Source organism: Syngnathus leptorhynchus, chromosome 1 (assembly GCF_054491065.1).
Source record: "Syngnathus leptorhynchus isolate UIUO chromosome 1, UIUO_Slep, whole genome shotgun sequence".
Lineage (NCBI taxonomy): Eukaryota > Metazoa > Chordata > Actinopteri > Syngnathiformes > Syngnathidae > Syngnathus > Syngnathus leptorhynchus.
In genome coordinates, this window is record NC_141195.1 from 15,097,373 (window position 1) to 15,120,535 (window position 23,163).

General features: G+C 40.0%; 1 protein-coding gene across 3 annotated transcripts; it reads right to left on the reverse strand.

Moving 5' to 3' along the window:
- Nucleotides 1-3,251: 3,251 nt before the first annotated feature.
- Nucleotides 3,252-8,320, reverse strand: pnpla4 (patatin-like phospholipase domain containing 4). 3 transcript variants are annotated; one of them, XM_085906379.1, is made up of 7 exons: nt 8,287-8,320; nt 6,895-7,076; nt 5,901-5,995; nt 5,672-5,807; nt 4,811-4,876; nt 4,577-4,732; nt 3,252-4,102 (listed from the first exon to the last, which is right to left on the reverse strand). In XM_085906379.1, the coding sequence occupies exons 2-7, from the start codon at nt 7,072-7,074 to the stop codon at nt 3,971-3,973; spliced, it is 765 nt and encodes a 254-aa protein (XP_085762505.1). In that variant the 5' UTR covers nt 7,075-7,076; nt 8,287-8,320; the 3' UTR covers nt 3,252-3,970. The 3 variants fall into 3 exon arrangements, with proteins under 3 accessions (XP_085762505.1, XP_085762497.1, XP_085762489.1); XM_085906371.1 differs by having other exon boundaries at nt 8,283-8,317; XM_085906363.1 differs by lacking the exons at nt 6,895-7,076; nt 8,287-8,320 and having other exon boundaries at nt 5,901-6,847.
- Nucleotides 8,321-23,163: the final 14,843 nt, after the last annotated feature.

A 23,163-nucleotide genomic window follows, 5' to 3' on the forward strand; every position in this document is an offset into this window, starting at 1 on the left:
CCTTTAAAAGGAACACAACCTTCACATGCTTTTCTGGAAAACACACATAGATCAATTAAAATAATTTGATTAAAATGTGTTTCATGAAATGACAGACAGACATGGCTGGTCCTAAAATTTGGGGGCTCTAAACTAAACCCACGCACGCACGCACGCACGCACGCACGCACGCACACACACACACACACACACACACGCACGCACACAAAACTCTCCTTCTTCATCCGCCGGGAGGCAGTGTTGCTGTCTCAATTGAAACGTTACTCATTTAATAATTGGCAATTGTAAAATGGAAAACGAACCTTTTTTTCTATTTACTGGATGTGGATTTGTTTGACATAATAATGTTAATAATAATTATGTTAGAATATGAAATACTTACAATGTAGAATTTAGTGAATTGAAGCTTCAACCTGAAAATGCAATTAATGCCCTTGTCACCTACCTGCCAGAGGATAATCCCAATGGGCTTTTTGAGTGACACATTATTGCAGAGGTAGTTTAGGTTGAATAGGAAAAAAACGGTGTACTTCCTTTTCAGGGCCATGCCAGTCACAATTTCCAGTGTATACGCTTCATATCTGGGGATTACTTGCTATTTCAATGAGTTTAAATGATATCTGACAAGGTGCCTGAGGAGCAGATTTGCCCATTTTCAACACTCCACCTCATTTATGTACCTTCATCCCTAAAACATTCAGACATTGTTGTTGGAGTTATCTTATATTTTAAATACCTTACTTTGCTTGAGCTAAGGACTAATGGTAAAGTTATTTTGCCTCTCTTTAAGTTCACTATTTTTTTTTTGGATAGGTTTTGACAAAGTCACGTTTAGAAAGTACAGTTATCTGTTTTCAAATGTCAGGCCTAAAAGCAACAACAACAACAACAAAATCATCTGTAAATTAATACTGACATGATGACACCTGTAAAAGATGGAGCACTTCATCACTTCCCACCACGAGATATATTTACACTTCGACTCCATTTCAAATCTTATCCTGAGCCCTTCGCCTTCATTTCGCTGTCTTGCCTGCTGCCAGCAAAGCCGAGGGGCTGCGAGTGGGATGATGCCGCATGCATGCAGGCTGGCCCACCTCTATCATGCACTCTGCCTAATTTGGCTTGGGGCTGCATCCATGAGCACTCTCTCCTGCTTCAGGCTGTGAATCTCATTTCAAGCTGTGTGCTGGGGAATGTTTCAGTGCACTGCTAGAGTGAGAGATTGAAATGAAGCTTCTCAGGGTTCAATCAAATTTGTGAAAAGGTTGTTTTGGTTCACGTGTAAAACATTTCACTTGATTGTATTAGGCCCAAACCACACGATACTAATACAAATACTAATATGCTTACTGAAGTGAAGTATCGAGTGACACAGGAACAGTGAGACCAATCTGTTTGTATTTTTGCTATGGCCTGATAATATTGGGGACTGACATCAAAAGATGAATATGAGAAATGAGATCAGCACTACAGCTTTTCAATTGATATAAATTGGATATCCAATTTAGAAAATTGAAGATTTTGTTTGATTACAACTATTTTTTGCATGAGCTCATCCACGTATGACCGACAGGTCTGTTTTATTGCTTTTGTGGGACTTACAACATTGATTGTTTAAAAAAGATCAAATCAAAAAGCTGAATAATGAAAAAGGCTGTGTGAAAATCTTGACAAGCTTCACAAGAATAATTCACGTTTACTGATAATTCTAATTTGCAAGCGGGTGAAATGATCAAAGACTGTGTTATGAAAACCCATTCAATCATTAGCTGAACTGATTCAACTCCACGAGGGTTGCGGGTACGCTGAAGACTATCTGGTTGCCAGTTTGACAATATCTGTGCAGAGGCAAGAGATTGTCATCGTTTGTCTGGTTTGTGACTGTTGATAAATGAAGACAATTCATAGGTTAAACATTTAGAGGCTAAAGGAGTGTATTGGAACCCTTTTTTTTTTTTTGCAGTCGCCTGTCTGCAGTCTGATGCCGCTTTTTTTAAACTTTAAGTACCTAACAAATATATCAACCAAGCAAAAAATAAAGTGTAGAAATATTGGGTTTTTTTGCTGGCTGGATGGTGTGAACAATTTTTTAAATTTGTGATGGATGTTGGGTTTTCTTTTATTAACGTACGGCTTCACCCCATGCCTTTTTGGTTTGCTTTATTTTCCTGTACTTATTAATGGATATATTTAACTGGAGATAATCAAATGAAATTCTATCACTAATACATTTTGGTTGTTAAGGCAGTTTGAGTTTGGCTCTGCTGTATCATCTGTTAGCGCCGTCTGTAGCATTGACTGAAGTTTTGAAAATTGAATGAAATACAAACTGAAGGAAGCTCAAAAAGGTGTGGAGGCATTTAAAGGAAGATCTATCACAATAACATAAGATGAGCAGGGCCCCAGCAAGGATACCTAAGGGACAATAAGCTGGATAATTAGCCTGCCAAAGCCCTTGACAAACTGCAGATCATTAAGTGCCTCTGTCCTTATGATCAATATCCATTTATCTGAGTGCAACAACAACAACAATGTTGACTTTACCTTTTAGGAGAAAATGTGCACATTTAAGACCCAAATTTAAGCATTCAATCAAGTGTTGTAAAGTTTTAGCATTGGAATTCACAAAAAGCACTTGTACACGTGCCACAAACAAACATACTTGGAACATGACAGTGGTTATGCGGATCTTTCTGTTTCATCGTGACACATGAAATACACAAAGGCCCTGAGATATGTGTTTAATTCATTGCGTTACCATCCTTTGAATCAAAATAATTGCACCTCAAATTGTTCCCAATCGCAATCTTTTTTGTATCTATAATACTGTATGGTATTTGTCTGCTTCAATTCGATTGACATTGTACTGGTACTTCTGATGTGCGAACCCAGGCCATCTGTGGGCACTACAAAACAGATTAACTCCTTAGTAAGTTCCAGTAATATTGGTCATTCTTCACAGAGGATAAAGAATTTGTTGAGGGTTATCTTTCTACATGTGTTGTTTCACTTTGTGTGTTCAACTCATCATTGTTTGAATAGTTATGACACTGATGTTTTACTAGCTCATCATGGCGTTTCTCTTATGTGTTAGCATTAAGATAGCAGACTAACACAAACTTGTGGGGTTGAATTAAATGGACAATGTGCAGTTCTCTTTGTTGTATTTTTTCATTTTGACAGGAATCTTTAACTGGGAGTGGCATTAAAGAGCTTACAGTAAGTCTCATTTTTAAAGAGATGTTCTTTATTTGCAAAAGGAGACATGCATATGTATATACCATTATGTACTTACACACAAATGTATACAGACACACACTGAACAGATGATTTTCATTTCTGGAATATGCGTCCCTTGACTGAGAAAAATTCATCATGAAATATACAACAAATACTTATAACAATGCATTCCCATGAGTGAATACTGCATTGTGAAGTCAGCTTCTCAAGTGGGCCTGTCTCTTTGGGAATCCCTTTGACTGTTTCATTAGTCGGAGTGAATTTTACTGCACGATGGGATAAAATAATACATGTGAGCTAGGGAATACTTTGCCTCTGATGTCTTGATTTAAAAGAAGTCACAATTCAGTCTCATTATCAGAAGCAGCAGGTAAGCTCACATAATGGGGGAAATCAAGTGTTCTAACCATCACTGCAAATCAACATCTTACAAAAACAAATGTTGACTCCACAAAATCGAATGTGCTGTGGGACTTCTCGCTAAGAAGAGCCCACCACATCTGAGAATGGATGCCTGCCAGTCTCACAGATCAATGCCTAATTTGTTTGCGTGCTTCTTAAAATAAGAATGTGTGGAATAACAATGTCACATATGTAGTCTTTCCCTGAGGAAAAGTTGTTGCTTTCACTTACTGCACCAAAAGCCAATGCAGAACCAGGTTAACCTACACAGTTATTTTTAATGAAATTAATTTCACACCATTTGTCCTGAGTCCCAGCTGTCTGTCTAGCTCAGCCAACCCTCCGTCTTCAGGAACCTCAAGGCATCATCAAAACCCTCCTGACAGAGGAATTGCATTCTGTTGGTAGGTGGCGGGAACAAAGCCTGGTTCAGTCTTTTGATGTTTTCCATTGAGAACTGTGGAGAACACACCGCAGCCCATTTGAAAATAATGTACCAGCCTTCCGGACAACCTTTTCTGAATCTTGAGTTATATGACATCGTATTATGTTGATCCCCAAAGGAGCATATTTTTTAATACCCTTTGATGGCTGTCATTACGGTATGAAAGGCTCTCATCTTCCTTCTCGCTACATTAGTAGAAAGTAGGATTTCTTAGCAAGAAGCAGGTTTTTGCATCAAACTGATGACTAGCTCTGCTAACAGCTGCTGTGCAAAAACAAACGGCAGTTCCAGTGACATTAAACATCTCATTCCAGTTGCAAAATATATCAATTGATGCCCAATCAAACGAGTGAACAAATTAGATGAAATTCTTTTGTGCACAGCACTACTGCTGATGAAAATGCGCATTTAAGTTAATTTTGTTAACAATTTGACATACAGTAGTTTTTTTTTGTTACAGTAGATACAGTACATGATCATACATACCGTTATGTTCATGTTGGCCAGTTTGAGTTGGGACTTGAAGGCATGGCCCTTGTGCAATGGACTCACATCCTGCGGTCCAGCGAACGGGGACACTGTGATGGTTCGCCCCACAGGCAGGATTGGTAGGCTGTCAGTGAACCCTCCATCAATCCATTTCTATTCACAAAGGTGAATGCTATACAATCAGGTCTGGTGAATATTTAAATAAGAAAAATCGGTGACATGGTCAAATACCTCTCCTTGGAACTTGACCGGTTGGAGCCCAGCATAGACTGGCACAAAGCTGCTGGCCAGGAGTGCCTTAGGGGAGAATAAAACGATTCAAAGACAAATAATCATTGAATATTTGAACTTCACTGGTTTAAATAGTGCCAGTAATATTGTGTGCGAGATTGCGTTAACTGAGCCATCGTGTTTTTGACAACATACAAAATCTACCTAGTTGTGATTTGTTTCATTGTTCGTGTATGTGCTTATTTTGGCGTTTTAATTGGATTGAAGGCGGTCATACTTTGTGGTTATATCTTGGAGATAATTAGTTATCTAAAGATTCTGATAGCTCAGGCCGTACACTCTGATCTTATTTTTTTTTAAGGTCTTCAAACTTTGAGAAGTGGTGCAGTTTTAGCAGGATCCCGCACAGTGAGAGAAGCGAGTTGCAAAACTGATGACCACAGTAGTGCTGGGAGGCAGCTTAGAGCGAGAGGTGACAAATGGGTAACAAAAAAAAAGCTTTGTCTGTACTCAGGTTTGCTACCAGTCAGTTCACACGATGGCGATAGTGTAATCGAGACCCTTCATATTGTCACAAGAGGTTCAAATGTTTAAAAACATGGCTCAAATGTGTTGAAATAAAAGAGCTTGTTGCCATTGATATGTTTTGCGCCTGCTTTGAGTAGTAGAGATTGATTAGTCATGCCTACACGGCTGGGAAGGGAGAACTCCCAGAAAAATGCTTAATTGTGACGAGGCTACCTGAGAGGAGACATTGTGAGTGTAGTCATTAAAATGTGTACTTTTCGGCGTGTTACTGTTGGCTGTACTTTACATAGAAAGAAAAACAACAAACGCCAGTAAATATTTGAATGTTTGCACCTGTATGAGGTCTTCTCTAGAGTTAAACCGGGACACAATGAGGTTCTTGCCACTTCTGGAATGAGTCAATGAGACATGGAGGCGATCAGATGCCAGAACGTGCGCATCAGCTGGCAGCATCTCCTCAATTCCTTCCCTGCAAAGTGGCAGATACTTGAGTCAGATGTCGAGTTTTATTTTTATTTTCCCTACTTCAGTTGTTTTCGCCCAATATCTGTTGAGTAGTTACCGCAGCTTTGACATGAACTGATATCCAGGTGTGAGTGCTCCAAATCTCTGTTGTCTTACATCCTCAGCAAAATTGTATGTAAATTCTTTGCAGTGCTGAAAGAGAAAGAACAGAGCAGCAATAGGCTTATGGAAATATTTAATAACAAACCATTTAGGTTTCTCTACAGGGCTTTTAATCCAACACATTGTGACAAATACACAGAAGTCAAATTTCAAATGAATTTTAATTTGCAATCTCATGCCAGCATTTTGAATGTTAGAAAGTGGTTGACCATTGTGACAAATGGTTAACAAGGAACATTTACTGAATAGGCCTTTTAGATCAACTGCATGGAACATTTGTGTTCACTCAACAGACTTTGTTGTGCAATTGTGTTCTTATAATGCCATGGTTTTATTTTTTAAGTCTTGACTTTACTGGCTAAAAGACACTTATGCCCATGCTGACATAGAAATGCAGCACAGACTCTAAGGGAATTACTCCCTGCCGTGGTGTATAAACAGTTGCATTGTGATATACGCCCTGCCTCTGCTTGAAGCAACCGATACACAATAAAACAATAACAAAGTAGGAGGAAAGTGGAGAATTATTTGATCGCGCACATAACCCATAATTATTTGGAAACACCAGAAATACCCACCATCCAAAAGCCACTGCTTTGATGGGCCCAAGTTGTTTTTGTTTTTTCAAGTTTGGCTAAACTGTGCAACGAGAACTCATATGTTTTCTGTGGCTGGAATTATTCTCTGACACAAATTAGGATAGAGATGGTAAGACTCCAATGTGATTGTATAAATTTTTTATTCCTGCGGTTTCTGCAGACTTTTTTATTTTTAATTATTCCTTTTAAACCTAAACTGCACAACCTTAAACACAACACATTTACAATAAATCTTTTGTCATCTTTATCAATTCATCATTTGCTTTTCTGCCACCCGGATGTATACTACTGTTTACAAACATTTCGAAAAGGTCAAGGACAACTGCCTACCTTGACTTCATCGGGAGCCGTAAGCATGACGGCAGCAACAAGGGCCCCAGCTGAGGACCCTGCACATGACTTGAGCGAGGCAAGCAGCTTGTCCCCATGGCGAAGAAGAGCTCCCACAGCTCCCAGGTGGTAGATGCCCAAAAAACCACACGCAGCGAAGGACAGATTGAGCACAGTCATTCCTGAAAGGATGCATAATGTCAGAGTTACTATTTTTATTTGTTTCCAAGTGTAACTACTTCTGAGTGCAATTACAATTCAAACGTAGTGACTGCGAACGTTTGACCATACAAAATTTGTCTTTTTTTGTAAAAGACACCACCAAAATTAAATACAGTCAAACCTCAGTTTACGACCACAATCCGTTCCAGAAGGCGGTTCGAGAATTGATTTGTTCGAATTCTGAATCTATCTATCCCTTTACAAATAATGGAAAAGAATGTAATCCGTTCCAAGACAAAAAAAAAAAAAAACACACACAAAAAAAGCCTTTTTTAAGCATTTATTTATTTGCGCATTTTTGTCCGATCACGCAACTGCAGCGCACCGCCGAACGCGCAATTGTAGCGCGCCGCCCGCGCTGGTCGCATTATTGTGACAGAGCGGTCGCTGAAATTTAGAAAATATTTTGAAAGTCTTGATGTACTTTCAGAAATTTAGGTGGACCCCAGTGCGCAGGGACCTTAATTTTGTCCGATCACGCAACTGCAGCGCACCGCCGAACGCGCAACTGTAGCGCGCCGCCGACCACGCAACTGCCCCGCGCTGGTCGCATTATTGTGACAGAGCGGTCGCTGAAATTTAGAAAATATTTCGAAAGTCCTGATGTACTTTCCAAAATTTAAGTGGACCCCAGTGCGCAGGGACCTTAATTTTGTCCGATCGCGCAACTGCAGCGCACCGCCGAATGCGCAACTGCAGCGCGCTGCCGACCGCGCAACTACACTGCGCTGGTCGCATTATTGTGAAGAGCGGTCGCTAAAATTTAGAAAATATTTTCAAAGTTCTGATGTACTTTCCAAAATTTAAGTGGACCTCAGTGCGCAGGGAGCTTTATTTGGTCCGATCGCACATCCGCCCGCAGCGCGCCGGCCGCTCACTGTCGCACTGCTTTAGGAGCGTCTTTTTGTTTTAGGATGGCTTTACTGCTCCCACTTGCTTTCTTTGGAGGCATGATTAGGGGTTAATACAATCCTCAAAGTAACGAAAATACAATAACAACGAACGGAGTCATTTGGCATCCGGGCCGCGCGGTCGGGATTTCTCGGGTCCTCTCGGCCCATCTCCCGAGGTTCGACCTCCGAATTTTTGTTCGACATCGGATTTGTTCGAAAACTGGAACGTTCAAAAAACGAGCTTTGACTGTAGTATGTTTAGATCATGCATACGTACGACAGACTGTACGTGTTGTTCAGTGCAATAATGCAACAGGAAACAGTTGTAGTTCCTGCTAATATTTTCAAAATAAACGTTTTGGCGCTACACGGGCTACATTTGGGGGTTAATGTACAAATATCCATTGACTGGTAGGAGTAAAAGTCACTTTGTAGTACTTGAGTAAAATTCTTAAATTAACTGAAATATGAAGTACTTACTAACATCACTTTTAAGACTCAAGGTATATATTTTTTTCTCTTCATGAGCTTAATCAAGGCTTGACTGATATGTGGGCTGAGGAAATCATTTATAAATATTTTAGAATATCAAATAAATTCTGCAGTGGTTTAAGTGGGGCGACACAGATTTAGTTCCCCAAGCCCTGGTGCAACACCATGTAACCATATAACCAGTTAATTATATACCGAAACGAGCCAATGATAGCGATTGATGATCTGACTTCAGCGGGTCAATATGAATTCAATTCAACCTAACCCTTATGTGCTTCTTGGGGTTGGATGGGTTGTATTTAAATGCCAGTACGTATTTTGTCACTTTAATCAGAGGCACTTCATTCAATGTGTGAAAAATAATTTTGCCATACTTGCAATGGACAGACAAGCACATTTTATTTAAATTCTTGTTAGGGATTCTTCGAAAGTATTTGACCTTTAGCTTTTGTGACCTTCATCGCAAATAGTATATATAGCATATAGTCTTGCTTAGTTAAGCCATGTAATAACGACACACATGAATCATAAACACATAAATACATAGATCTTTTTTGTAATTAACAGTGTTTAAGTGTGAAATGGAAAAACAATCTTAAACTGTACATAGCACATATTTCAACTCATTCAAGTTTCCAAGGCTAAACTTGTGAAAAACTTCACTCTGATTGTCATGAGCAGCTACTTTGTATCACAAAAAATAATATTTTTGTGAGTCATTGGAAATGGATAAATATAGCTTCTAAAGTCATCTGAACAGTTTAACAGAGGTCAAACTGCTGCTGAGGCGCCACACTGTGATTTAATTAGTCCCGAGATAAAGAGAGGAGTGGTTATTCGCTGGAAGAAAAGGAATGGGAGCAGGGGTGATACTCTCACTGAAGACATCCATGAAATTCACGGATAAAAGAAATGAAGAAGTCCAATTTCAAATATCTGACCAATTATCCAAAGCAGGCTTCTAATTAAGTTTGTCGTGACAAAAAGTAATACAGGGGACATAATTCAACCCACATATGGTGCTTAGGAGTTCTATTTGTGTGGAAAGCTTGCTTCAATTTCACCAGCTCAGAGCTTTGAAAGTCACCACAGGGTCATACAGACTGACAATAAAAAGATTAAAAAATGTGCTTATTTGTGTTGTTTGAGCAGATGCAATTGTATCGACCAGAGTATCTATCCAAGCTGCCTATTTATGCCACGATCGCACTGATAGGAATCCAAATTAGTATACGCTGACAAGTCTATGTGGCTTTTTTTCTTTACAGCCGCGATGCCTATCCAGAAAGTGCCACTTGAGAACAAAAATATGGAATTGAGTCAGATGAACCATGCAGTGTAAATCCAGCCGCGGGGAGCTTCATGCACTGATCATTCATATTGACTTCACGTCAATGTTTATAATCTTTGAGGGAAGACCAGAGCTGTGGACACCATGGCTAAGGAAATGCAATCATCATTAATTCTCCCTTGAATAATTAAAATGATTTCGAAGGTCACATTTTAATCATTTTATTGTGCATGATTGTTTTAACATTCAAATAGATCATTCTTGAAGCGGTTGAACTTGAAGCTTTGTTTTCAACTAGGATAGATTCCTCTTCGACAATAATAATAAAAAAAGGTAGTCAAGAATAATTGCTTGTTGTCTAACATTGGAACTGGAGAACTCACTCTGTAGAGTATTATGATGATTAAGTATTCATATTTTGTTCTAAAAAAAATAGTCCCATAATCATTCTTTGAACTGAGAGAAAAATAAGACTGCTTGATTTGATTTTGTCCCAGTAGCCCAGTAACATCTCGTTTTGACTTACTATAGTTCTACTAAAGTACACCCAAAAGGCTCTTCCTGCAAACCCAAGAAAATGATGTCAAACCATGAAGCTAAATGAGCAAGTACTGACTCTTGCTAGGTTACTTGAAGATAAGCGATCAAATTAATCTTGATTTCTCTCATAGGGCTTTATATTGGTAGACGGCATAGCTGCATTCAAGCCTAAAAACGGATGTATCTTGATTTTTGTGCTGGTATAAGCCTCCTTTTGTCTGTTTGGGAATTTGACAGATTGGTCAAGTTGGTATGGCTCAGCCATTGTTTTTATAAACCGGAGGTGCCCCACCATTTTTGACCAAAGCAAAACTCTAATTCGACCATATTTTTGTGTTGGTCGTGTAAGCGCATTTATCTATCGATATAACGCCTGGCATTTTACTCTTGCGCCATCCACGCAACTCGGCGATCGAATCCATGCGGCCATCACGTTTCACGTTATATACTGAATATTTGAGGATTTGGACAATTTAATATCAAATAAGGTATCCAAACGATTAACCCATAATCCAAAATGATTATCGATTCATATAATAATCGATTAGTTCTCGATTAATCTACCAACCATTGCACTGTGATCAACTGGTTGGGCAGTCCTGCTTTCAAAACGGGTTGAAAATTGTCGTCAATTAAGCGACATGGATGTTTTTAGAGGCATTTGTGGTAACCACACAAACACACCAACTACTTTCCTAATGAATACTACAATTCTCCACAACACGGGGGGGCAGATGTACTGTGTGCTGCACGCAATAGTGTTAAATTGCTACATGCTGTAGGGAAAGCCCCAACGAGACAAACGTCATGTCCTTTACTAATTTACACAATATACGCCGGGGTTATAAACAGACGTCCCTAGGCACTCTCTCTTTTCAATTCTAGTGTTCGGTTTAAGTATGGGAGCACGGAGCCAGTCCCTGCAGAAAGGGGCATGTGAAGAATGATCAATAGCACGAGACACATCCGTGGGCATGCGGACCGCTCTGACGTCTTGTTTAGGCCCCTGGTCAGAGTAAGATGTTCTCCCGCTAATTCCATTGATCACAGGCGACCCGGATATGCTGAGCTGGGAGGTGTGAATAATTAGCCGCCGCATTCATTAAGATTGGTCTTGAAGCTAAAGTGCATATACAGCGCAGTACCACATCATATAGCTTAGAGAGCTCATTGAAATGTTGATGCTGGGCAGTGAACGCATCACTTACCACTGCCACACGCGACCGTTTATGTATGCTTGTTTTCTCAAGTGCCTCTGGGTAATCTGTACAGTCATGTAGATTTCGGTCACTTGATTGAAAGCATGATAGAATTTTATGGTTTCCCTTTTTTTTTGAGCAAATCATATTTCACGCTACACGGCAAAACTCGAACGGAAGCATTAATTTGTTCTTTTAATGACCTTATTCACAGCCCTCATTTTTATTGTGATACTAAAAAGCAAACAGTTTATCGTCAATAATTGAACAGGAAGACAATATTCACACTGCGCCAAAACAATTAGCACATAATACATGGTGTCCCTGTGTCATTTCAAAAATGAATATCTAAGTAACTACATATTCCAGGCAAACAATAAAGACCCTGTAAAGTGATTTAAAAGATTTGTATTGTACATTTGAAGATGATTACCCAAACTACGTATATGTAAAGGTCTAAGCATTATGTAAGACTCAAGAATGGAGATGGGGCATTGAATCTTTTTCACCATTTCACTATAACTAAAATGTTTGGCTTCTTTGTTCTCTTGCGGTTTATAGTCAGCTTGCGTACCCACACCCTGAAAACGTATCTTCCCTTTTGATTGTCTTCTTCCTGAGAATGAAGAACAAAGAGGGGAGGAAAAGATGTCTGACATGAGAGGCAGCATGTAGAGTGACGTTAGCTTTGTAATGTCACTGCAATTGTCATGTCATCCGATTGAAAAAGAGGCTATTTACAATTTTTTAATTCGTTTATCAAATTCTGTAATTCTGTAGCATTTGTAGATGAGCGTTATCTGTCTAAAGAAAAACAGAACACGTTAACTCTCGATGAGCCCTCGTGTTCAATTATAGTACGAGGATTTCCTTCACCCCAAAGGTGGCACAAGAAGAACGACTTTCTTAACATTTCTTTAATTACTCGTGCCAGCTTTGATCTACTACTCCAAATTAGCGCACTACAGGAATGACTGCGGCACTAGTAGTGTAAAACACATTACTAGTCATCCACATGCGCACATAATTATTTCACTAGTGAGAACAAATGGACTGTCCATGAACCTTATATTTTTAGAAGGAAATCTTGGATAAATGGCTTTCCATATGGAGGTGAGAAAGCTGCAGTACCGTCAGCCGTCGTACAGAGTCGCAGCTGGTTCGCCCTCCTGGCCCTGCCGCTGCCTGTTTGATATTCAGCAGCACAATCCTGCTCTATAATAGATGTGCTTTATTCCCATCAACCGGTGTAATACAATCACTTACCTGAAGAGATGTTATTGATATCCATCTACAGTATGTGCCGCATTTTGTTCTTTTCACATGAATGGACCACTGTTTGTTTAATAATGTTCCCGACTTGTAGCCAAACATGCTTAAGCTGTCATATTATGAGTCAGAATGGATGATGGTGCATGAACTGTCTGGTCTACTGGGGTGGGGCGGGTGGGGGGGTGGCGATGATTTGGTGAGGCGCTTGCTCAATAAAACTATTGCTTTATATATCGAAGCCACTAAAAGAAAAATAACAGCTTCCCTTGAAACGACAGCATCAAACTAAGATGCCGAATGGATGCTCTTCTCAGAGGATAAAAGCAATTCTGGATGACCTCTAGTTCACCTACCTTATTGGCTTACAGCACTGGTGGACCAACACGGACCGCTTCGTCTCTTGAGTCAGCATGAATGTTGGAACCAAAGCATCAATATGTATAATTGCCTTTCAGCCCTTGTTACAGAGATCCAGATCACCCTCTTTAGTCGTTCATTATACTGTGAAACTTGCAAGGTCAAACACTGAGATGCATATTGGCCTCTGATTTGTTTGGATTTAGAAGAATCACTTGGAAAAAATAAATCATTTTTTGTTGTTGTTACTATTCTGAAAGTATTGCGGACTTAGCTGTGTTGTGCTGAGCTGTGCTGGAGACCATTGTTTGTGTTCTCAGATGACTTCCAATTTTGGTTAGGTCCTCCCATTTTTCTATCCACATTAATAGCTTGTGCTAGATATAAACCACAAACACTGTGTCTTGCTCAATTTGATGCCAATTACTACTTTTAATTTAATCAGTGTGGCATTACTACAGAACCCCTAAAGTGACATGGGAAAAACAAAAATGTTCCTTCTCATTAGGACCAGAAAATAATGAGAAAACTTACTTCCTCTAATCAGAAAGTTTCTCGTAGTATACGCGCATGGAGACCCCATAGCTACATTTAGGTTAGTGTTGTTGCGTCTTTGTTTTGAGGAACGTTTTTTCCCACTTCTGCTGCCATTGTGTATTGGGAGAAATTTGTCACAAAATCATTCACACAAATACATCTGCGATTTCCACATGTTTTTTAGGTCAACAATTATACTTGCGATTTGGACATGTATTTTTTTTATGTTGTGAGTGCTTTTTTTACTAAGGCGTGAATTGTCAAAAGTTCATTTGTGGATCAGTGGACAGGCTTTTATTTTGGACACAAATGACATCATAACTCAACCCGTTTTTTTTTTTCTTAAAAAATGGGACATTGAAGAGGGGAAAACAAGCCGTCATTTGGTATTTTATTGTATAATTATTTGACAACAGTGAGGAAACAAAATACAACTGAAATTTGTTTCCCCTCGAGCTTGTTTGGCTTTTTTTCCCTCTTTGTCTGCTGCCACAGTAGCGTAGCAAAAGAAGAGGTAACAGCAGAAGAAGGTATTCCGTGTGAAACAAAGTTTCTCGTCTTAATGAGGAACATATTTATTTTTCCCCCTCATGTCACTTTAGGGGCTTATCTCAGGGCCCTTCTAAAAAAACAAACAAACACAGAAAAGATGCAATAAATTACTATTCCATGAATAGCTGAGGGGCTGATATAGGAGCTGAATATCTGATATTCCACAGGAAAAGAAATGACATTAAAAAGATGCATGTATGATAATGATTGATCACAATTGGACTGTAGCATCAGCTTATTGTCACATTTGCCTTGTCCCGTCAGGGATAGCTAGGGCAAATCACTTGCATAACTTTCTTTTTGTGAGACATCAGCTGTCCTACCTGACACAAAGCAGCCATGCATCACTAAGGTAAAAGGCTAATGTTACTTTTCATACTTGAGCAGTGCTTAAACAAACTTTGCTTTTTGTTACAACCATTTGATAATATCTATTTGGAGACACCACGTTAAAACCCAGATGAGTTGTGTTTACATCCTTCGCTTCCAAGCTGATGGAGCTACTCATTGCATGGGGATTATAAAGCAACCTGCTCCATTATTCATGACTCAGCAAGTAATAAGGCTGCCTTCAAGGCCAAACCTTTTTGAGGGGTTTCTACTCTCAGAGGTCTCCATTAGCCGACAGAAGCTGTCATGTAGTGTAAAGTGTAAAGGTAAAACTGGGGTTTGGGGCAAACTGCTGTGATAAAGTGTGAATCCTTGTCATTTGTGCTGCGAGCACACACTCTGGCGTGCGATCAATTCAGATGCACAAATCAACACTGCCCAGAGTGCCTATTTGTTGTCCACTGAAGCTTTTAACATTTTGGCAGTGAGGCAATCCCCCATTTTAAATGTTTGCCCCCTCTTTTGGAATTATTACTGAAAATGTTCAGATTTTTATTTTCAAGCCTCTTAGATACCAGTTCAGGATTGTATCCATTTTGATCGGAAAACCTTGGGAAAAAAGTCAGCTCACGAAATGTTCATTGACACTTGTTCAGCAGCCACTTTTCTTCATCAGCTATTCATACATCTTTACAATAGCACTTGATCCTGTCACATGATTTAGTAGAGCATTTCGTGTTGAAATTTTTGTATTAATTGTTAATGATGTGCACGTTTATGTTCATCCTGTTTACGTTTTGTTTGTGAATTGCTCTGCTACGCCCTTCTCCTGGGGTGGATAAAAAGAGAAAAAGGAGGGGATGTCAGGGCGCGTGTTGAGTTGTTGGAAGAAGAAGATTTAAGATGTAGCTGAACTCAGTCTTGCTGTCTCGGTATTGTTTGGCAAGGAAGACACCAGAAAGGTACAACATTGGATTCTCATTAAAATCCATCGTAACATGCCTCGAAGACCAACAAAAACAACAACATTTAAGGATTACAATTCTATAGACATTTGTGACAGATTCTGAAAAACCCTTTGTTTTAAAACGATCAAGGAAAATTTAAATCATATAAAATTATAAAGATGTTTTGCTGGGTTGGAAAATGAACTGAAAAGCAATTACATTCCCTTTTAGAGTGTGATTTAATAACAAAAGGTTATGGAAATATCACGTAAAGTTAAGTGGCTGACTTTTATTTTTGTGAGTGGTTTTATAACATGTCCAAAACAAATTGACAGGTGTTCCTTGAGATGTGAGTGACTCAACAGAGTACAACAGTCATTGTTTTTGCTTGTTTGTTTAGTTTTTCACTCAAGGGCACTGTTTCAACTCACTTCCCAAGTAGCAGTTTGGCAGATTGTGAACAATTCTTCGAGGAAGCTCCAAGCTGTTTAATGTCAATTCCAGTTAAAGTTCATTGTTCTTTAAGTCAGCTAGCGGAATGACAAACGACATATATCCATACTTGCCACATTTCCCGATTCAGGCGAGAGACTCCTGATTTTCAAAACCATCGATGCCAATCTCCCGATGTGTCATTCCTCCTTCCAATCCTCAGATTTGACAGTGAAGTAAACATCTCACATTGTGGGGAATGTGATGCGACAAGGCTCTTCTTTGCCAAGGGAGGAGACTGCTCGCTCGGACTCACTCAGCAAAACCGCCCCATGGTAGTGTCCAATGTTGGGATTTTTCATGGCTTTGTTTCCCATCTCAAATTGTCATTATTCATCCAGGGCGGCAGTGGTTGTATTGTTCGCTGTTCACAATCCACTTCTAGTTGTGATGGTCATGTCAAGCCAAGCTTGTTATAGATGCATCTTAAGTGCATGCCACACAAAAACCTTGCTATGTCCCTAAATGATTCCTGTAATCACAGTGCTTTCGGCACTCACTCTAGTGGGCATCCCTCTGAGCTCTTTATGCGTTCCAATTTCTCCACATTGCATTGATATTGTAGAAATTATGCGGTTTTACGACAGAATCAGAGTCAAGCCACGGAAATTGCAGCATTATGCTGCAATGAATGTTCGTTCTCTCCCAGCCTGATTAAAAGTTAATACCCTGAAAAAGGAAAGTCCTTTCAATTCACTTACCGTTAATTTAAACATGTACATCGATTTCACATGAATAAAATGCAAGTGTTGTTGGTAAACCGATGCTTTGAAAAAAAAAAGACATCAGTTTACCACGTTTGAGTCATGTGCATGAATGAAGTGAATTCAAAGGACTGTGCTTTCAGTGGAGGGAGGGCCGATGATGGGTTTTGCGTCTACTTTACCCGTCAAATCTTTGATTCAGAAATTATAATTTCTGAGTCTCTTTGATGATCTGGCACCAGAATCAAACTGATACTTACTTTTCTGCTGCAGACTGCATGCCGGCTCCGCCACATGAATTGCTGTTCAAGCGTCACATTAAGGACACGTTCTGAAAGCATCTTTAAGTACGGAGCGTAAGCGTTTCACAGTAAAGCAACAGCTACAATATGATGTTGATGCTCAGCAGACTTGTAATATGGAAATAAAGTGGACCTCCCACTGAGTGTTTGAGAACCTGCAGATTCACATCTTCAATGATTTTATTGGGAAATATTTTTGAGGGGACTTTTTTGGGGGGGAAGAGCCAACTCCCATTTCCTTTTATGTTTAACATACTTATTGGAAGTGTATAGAATGGATGGTATTGTCACCTGTCACTCGGCCACGCCCCCAATCGGTTGACTCACCCACACCTGTCACCTGTTAGTCTCTCTATTTAAACCCTGTCGTCCAGTCACTCCTTTTCAGTCTGTCTAGTGATGCCACCTGTTAGCTCACCAGTCCTTGGCTGTCTGACTCCCCTTGCCAATTTAATGCTTTCCATATTCCGCCTGTCTAGATCGCCTGCTTGCGTGGTTGATCCTTCTCCTTGGTGCTTTCCAGCCCGTAGCCAGCCCTGACCCACCGAGAAGTGCAGCTGAACGCTGGTCCGTCATCCAGCTGTCCTTCCGTGACGACAACACCCCTGTCCAATCGCCGCTCCAGCGCTTCCCTGCTCACTCCCTTCCTTCCCCGCAATGAAGTCTGTGTCACTTTGCATTAGGCTGTACTGCCCGTTTCCTCACTGTACAGACTGACCCTCCGCTTGACCCGCTCCCATCTCTCCAATCCTCTTGGAGTAAACCTTCAGCTGCTTCTTGAGCTTGCCAATGGTTCGATTCTGGTTTTCTAGTTATTCCATGAGATCCAGGTTCTTGTTGGTGAGCTGGGTGATCTCGTGTTGTAGACTAGCTTTGATGCAGGCCTTCGAAGGCAGCTGAAGAGTCTCTGCCGGGTGCTGCTGCTGCCGGTTGTTTTTCCTCTTGACGTTCTGCAGCTCGCCCTGCATAGATTCCAACTCTCTGTCGTAGTTGCGCCGCTGGGCCTGCAACTGGTGCTCCAGGAGCCTGACAGTCTCCTTTAAGCCCTGACTAAGCAGCCACAGCTCCCCGTCCTCAATCAGCTTTTGGAAATCTGGGGCAGCTGAGCTGAGCCTACTCGGCAGATGTCTGACTTCTAGCCGCTCACACGCAAACTTGGGAGATCTGCACGGGACAAGTTGGCGTTGGGTCGTCAGTGACGGAACACCAATGGTATGGCAGGTGGGGAGAATCCAATGCTGAAAGAAGAGCGGGCAAAACGGGGTACCTGTCATGGGTTTTTACTTCTGATTATTAGCCTAAATGATTATTAGCCTCAGTACACTGTAAACCAAGTATAACAAAGGCAACCCACAAGCACCCGCTTGTTCATTAAGTGAACGCCGGTGGTGGAGGAAGCTCTGAGATTCTACTTCAACTTCACAGACTGTGCTGTACTGATTAAGACAGAGGACAGTGAAAAGCATTGTACCCCCCTGTGACAATTTGAACTTCTTCAAGAGCAATGTTCTGCACTCCCCAAATAACAAGCCTTGGATTACTAACAACATCAATGATGCCTTTAATCAAAAAAGAAAAAAAAAAAACAGAGAAAGGGTATCGGTATTGATTTTGCTCAAGGACGTCACAGCCCTGGGACTGAGGAAATTGTTGGGGAGGTGGTCCATCACTACCTCATCTCCTCTGTCTTTCCATACCTGGAAAAAGCAGATATTTTTTTTGCCCGCATTATTGGCCAGAAGGGGTAATCTTAACTATTTTACTACAGCTGGTGGTACCTAGATCTTCCTACGGTATGAATCCAGTGTGTACCTGCACTCTCACACTCTGATAGTCATCTGGGATAGAATTCCACAGTGACCCTGAGCAGGATAAGGATTGAAAATGAATAATTTTAACTTCTAGCGCACTTTGAAAAACAAAGTGCTATAGTTTATGTAAAACAGTTAATATGACCATGACATTTTCTGCTAGTGTTTATGCCATTTCAGCTGTTTCTGCCTGTCATCTTGACTATTATGGCTTGTATTTTAAACGTGAACATGATCAATTCAAACTGCACACAACACAGCTCTGAACCTATATCAAGACAGGTTGTTTCATTATTGATTATTTGAAGTTTCTTTCGAATACCAAACTATTCAGTGGACCCATGAGGCAGGAGCCAAATAGACAAACCTACCCCAAAAAAATGTTGCAGCAGGGTGGGGTTCATTTTCAACAAATGTTGGAATTCATTGAAAGAGCTAAAGCTGTTGTCATTTCTGACCATACCGCTGAGAAAACTTTTTCACACAAAAATAAAGAAAAAATAGATGAATTAAATAAAAATGCATGATTTATTTGAAAGCTGCAGAGAAGGATGAGGGTTTTTAGGACTTTGCCCACGCATATTAATATTTGAATAGCTTAAGCGGGGGTCATTGCGCATCGCGCCGGTGACAGCCACATAAATCAAGTACCATATCAAGCAGGAAGATGCTCCTGAGGTGCTCCAGACTGTTAATGAGAGAGAAAACGTGTCCCTGTGTGCTGGCAACGGAACAATTCACAGAAATTAAAGTGGTGTGCCCTTATTTTTTGCAACAAATATACATGTATTTAGTTTTTTTTCCTTAGAGAAATACCCCAAAATCTGGAATCTTTCATGTATTTTGCTTCTGATTCAAAGATACATTCAGTCGTTTCAAAATATTACAAAATGCTAATGCAGTGTTCTTGATGAGAACTTGATAGTTCAATCATATTCCTCATATAATACTGGCCACCTTGTACTTGCTTCTGGTCCATCCGAGGTCTGATTTGAATGTTTGTTAGTTACACACAAAATATTGAATGGCTTTGTTCCTTCCAATTTTGCTGAGTGAATGAAAATGCCATGTTCATTTGCGCTCCAGTACTCTGAAATGCCCTTTAAACAGAAATTAGAGTAAATACTGTAGAAATGTTTGAATCTCAACTCAAGACTTTTTATTAATCATACCAAGTATGGCAACTACTTGCTGGCCATGCCCCCTTGACATCTAGATTTTGGCCTGTTTTACTGCCACTTCTCCTCTCATCCACCTTCCATCTTGTTTGGAGGTGGCTATGATTGAAGTGAGGTTATTCTTGTAAGAGTTCTTCATTGACCTTCCAGGACAGGAGCTGAGTAGCACTACTTCACGGGTGGTGTTAATGTGGAAGATTCTGTATCGACTGACCAGGTTAGGTGCTAAGGATGACCACTTATGTATCGATATGCAGTGACACCATTCCCCTGTTGACAAGGTCAAGGAGAAGGACTTATTTTTAAATGGTATAAGGTATGTTTCATATTTACCATCACCATTACACTATACATCATTTCTATATTGGTGAATTTCAACCTATTTAATACTATAAAATATAAATACTCTTTCCCGCTAATCAACCTTGTAATTGAAAATGGAGATGTTACTGAATAAGAGCCATAATTACCACAGCCATCAGTGAGGGTGAGACTTCATAAAGCACTTGAGCGTCAAGTGCTCACAGCCTCCCTCCGAGTAACAGGGCCCACCCTATGAACTGGAAAGAGGACGTTCTTAATCAGAATATGGGTACATTACAAAATAAAGTGATCACCATCATTTTCACCCTCACGAACACCAACCCCTTTGTGCTGTTTGCCAATTTGCTCTGGTTTATTAAGATGTAATCCTACGTACTCCAATATAACAAATTCATGATTACAGTCTAATTACCTCCAAATCATGGGCTCAATCATCTTGAGCATCATTTTCTATATCAGTCTGAAATAAGCTTGTGATTAGTTGCTGTGTCTGTCAGTAACGCAGAACCCTTTGGGGAAAGCAGGAAAGGGTGGAGGTAGAAAATGTGTGCAGCATACAGATCATGATGCGGCAGCCTGCTTCCACCAGATGGAAAAAGCACAGAAAGACCAAAGTTGTGGTTGCTATGATCCTCTGTTTTGGGACTAAGTTATAAACAGTTTTACATTCAAGTTGACGAACCTTTCTGACCACAAATATAACTCCTGACCTACTTTGCGAATCACTGTTCTGATCAACCTTCACCCCATTCCACCCCTGTAACTATTAAACCCCAGTTTTGTAAACTAAAATTCTACTGGAGAGGTTTTGTTTGAATTGTGTTTTGTTTGATGATGAACTGATGGAGCTGCTCGGGAAGTACGAACGCGTGTACAATTTGTTACGAAATGGCTGAAGAAATGCTTTCATGGGCGCTGATCGTATTATCAGTCGCTATAAATCCCCCTCTCTCATTCAGAAAAAGTTTTTGCTCGGAATAGGCTTGACACGATTAGAATATCCTTTTTATTTCAATCCGTTTTTTAATCCGAACATATGTGTCCATGTAAACGTTAACATTGTGTCACCAACTCAACAACAGAGTTTATCCCCCAATTATGAATGACAGACATACAGTTTAAAAAAGGTGTGTCTGAAATGTAACGGTATCGTTTCCACTTGGAGATTCATTTTCAATCTTAAGCAATATTGTTTATTCAAAACATAATGTGAGTGCGGCACGTGACTTTAATTATGTCTGGCGGATGGAATTACACGACTGAAGCACCTTTAGTTTCAGAGTTTTCTCTCATGTCATCGTCTCAAGGACAGCACCAGCACTGTGTACTATGAGATCTCCTTTACTTGATTCCTATAGGGAAACAGTATTGATCTAAGTTGCTGAATTAGCATTTCATATCCGCGTTCCTCATTTAAAATGGTGATTGCTGATTTCTCACCCAGGACAAATAGTCGACTGGGGAATTGAAGCCGAGGGCGATACCAATCAGCAGCGGAGCCTTAACGAGCTTATCATCACAATGTAAACAGCAGCCGGTTTGTGTGTGTGTGTTTTTTGTGTGTGTGACTTTAGGGCCTATCTTTCCCATGGAAGTGTCACAGTTATTTATCAAAAGATCATCTGGAGGAGAATTACAAATGGCTGTAACGTCTCTTGATGTCAGAGCTAGTGACTGCATTAAAGCATTATCATCTGCCTGTCATACTAGAAAAAAAACAACCATGGAATTTGTCCTCGGGGCTCAGTGATCACCAAAAGGAAAGTACGTATTGATTGACAGAAAAGCGAGATCAAATCATTTCAAAGATCTGCTGTTCATTTGGTTTGCATGGCTTTAATAAGTAACGCTCTTGTAATAGAGCCTTTTAAATGTTGACATTACTCTTAATAGTTCAGAATTGAAACAAATATAATTAGGTTCTGTTGCACGTTAATACATTATTTAAATAATTTATCAAATTATCTTGCACATTTTCTTATAGTGGTTCTATTAATTGTAAGTGTTTTTCGATTTAGCAACGATGGTGTTCATCGTCAATTACGTGTAATGTTCTTCTATAATGTTACGCAATGGCTTATTTTGTACATGGATGTACTTTGAATATATGTAAATATGTGATGGTAAATGAGCAAATGACGTACTAGTGTTATTAGACGTGGATTAAGTCACTAAATAGCCACTGAAAGCCCAGGCCCAAAACTCACCGCAAATATCGTAAGAGGCCCTTGACGCCTTCAGTGAGAAAGTCGAGAGTAATTGTTACTGTGATATGAAGATGAATTGAATAACATCATGTTAAATAAATATGCTCTAACCACAAGAGATTACAACAAGCAGGTGGTATAATGAAGGGATAAACTGCGAAACGAGAGGTTTGATGAAGTGTGCGTGTGAATAAATGCTTGGAATTATAGCCGGGAATCCATGCATGAAAATACTAGATTTGTGCGTGGCAACTTTGCAAAAGGTGTTGATCTTCAATGTATTAGTTCCCGCTGGTATGCAATTTTAATCCTAAAAATTCAATGAACATACAGTAAAAACAGTTCTTTGCTAACTGGAACGGTTCTAGTCTGAACTCGTGCTGCACATAGTGGACAGGGTTTACTTACTGTATGCATCGGACCTGATTTACAGACAAATAAATAGCCACAGCTGTTCTATAATCGAAATCTTAGACCGGTCTGGTGGACGGAGCCAACTGGACTTGTGACAACAGATTCCGCAGTCAGTTACTATAGCAGCCTGTTACCAGCTGAAGAACATATCCAAGCAGACCAAGAAAAGCATATCTGCCTTTCCTTTCGACAGAAATTCACTGGC

Bases quoted from the DNA above. Each gene is read 5' to 3' on its own strand.
- pnpla4 (XM_085906363.1), bottom strand. From the start codon at position 6,241: ATGTTCCATGCAGTTGATCTAAAAGGCCTATTCAGTAAATGTTCCTTG. The intron at 4,877-5,671 runs GTGCAAACATTC...TTCTCCCCTAAG, and splicing joins CTAGAGAAGACCTCATACAG to GCACTCCTGGCCAGCAGCTT. The intron at 4,733-4,810 runs GTATTTGACCAT...CTTTGTGAATAG, and splicing joins CGGTCAAGTTCCAAGGAGAG to AAATGGATTGATGGAGGGTT.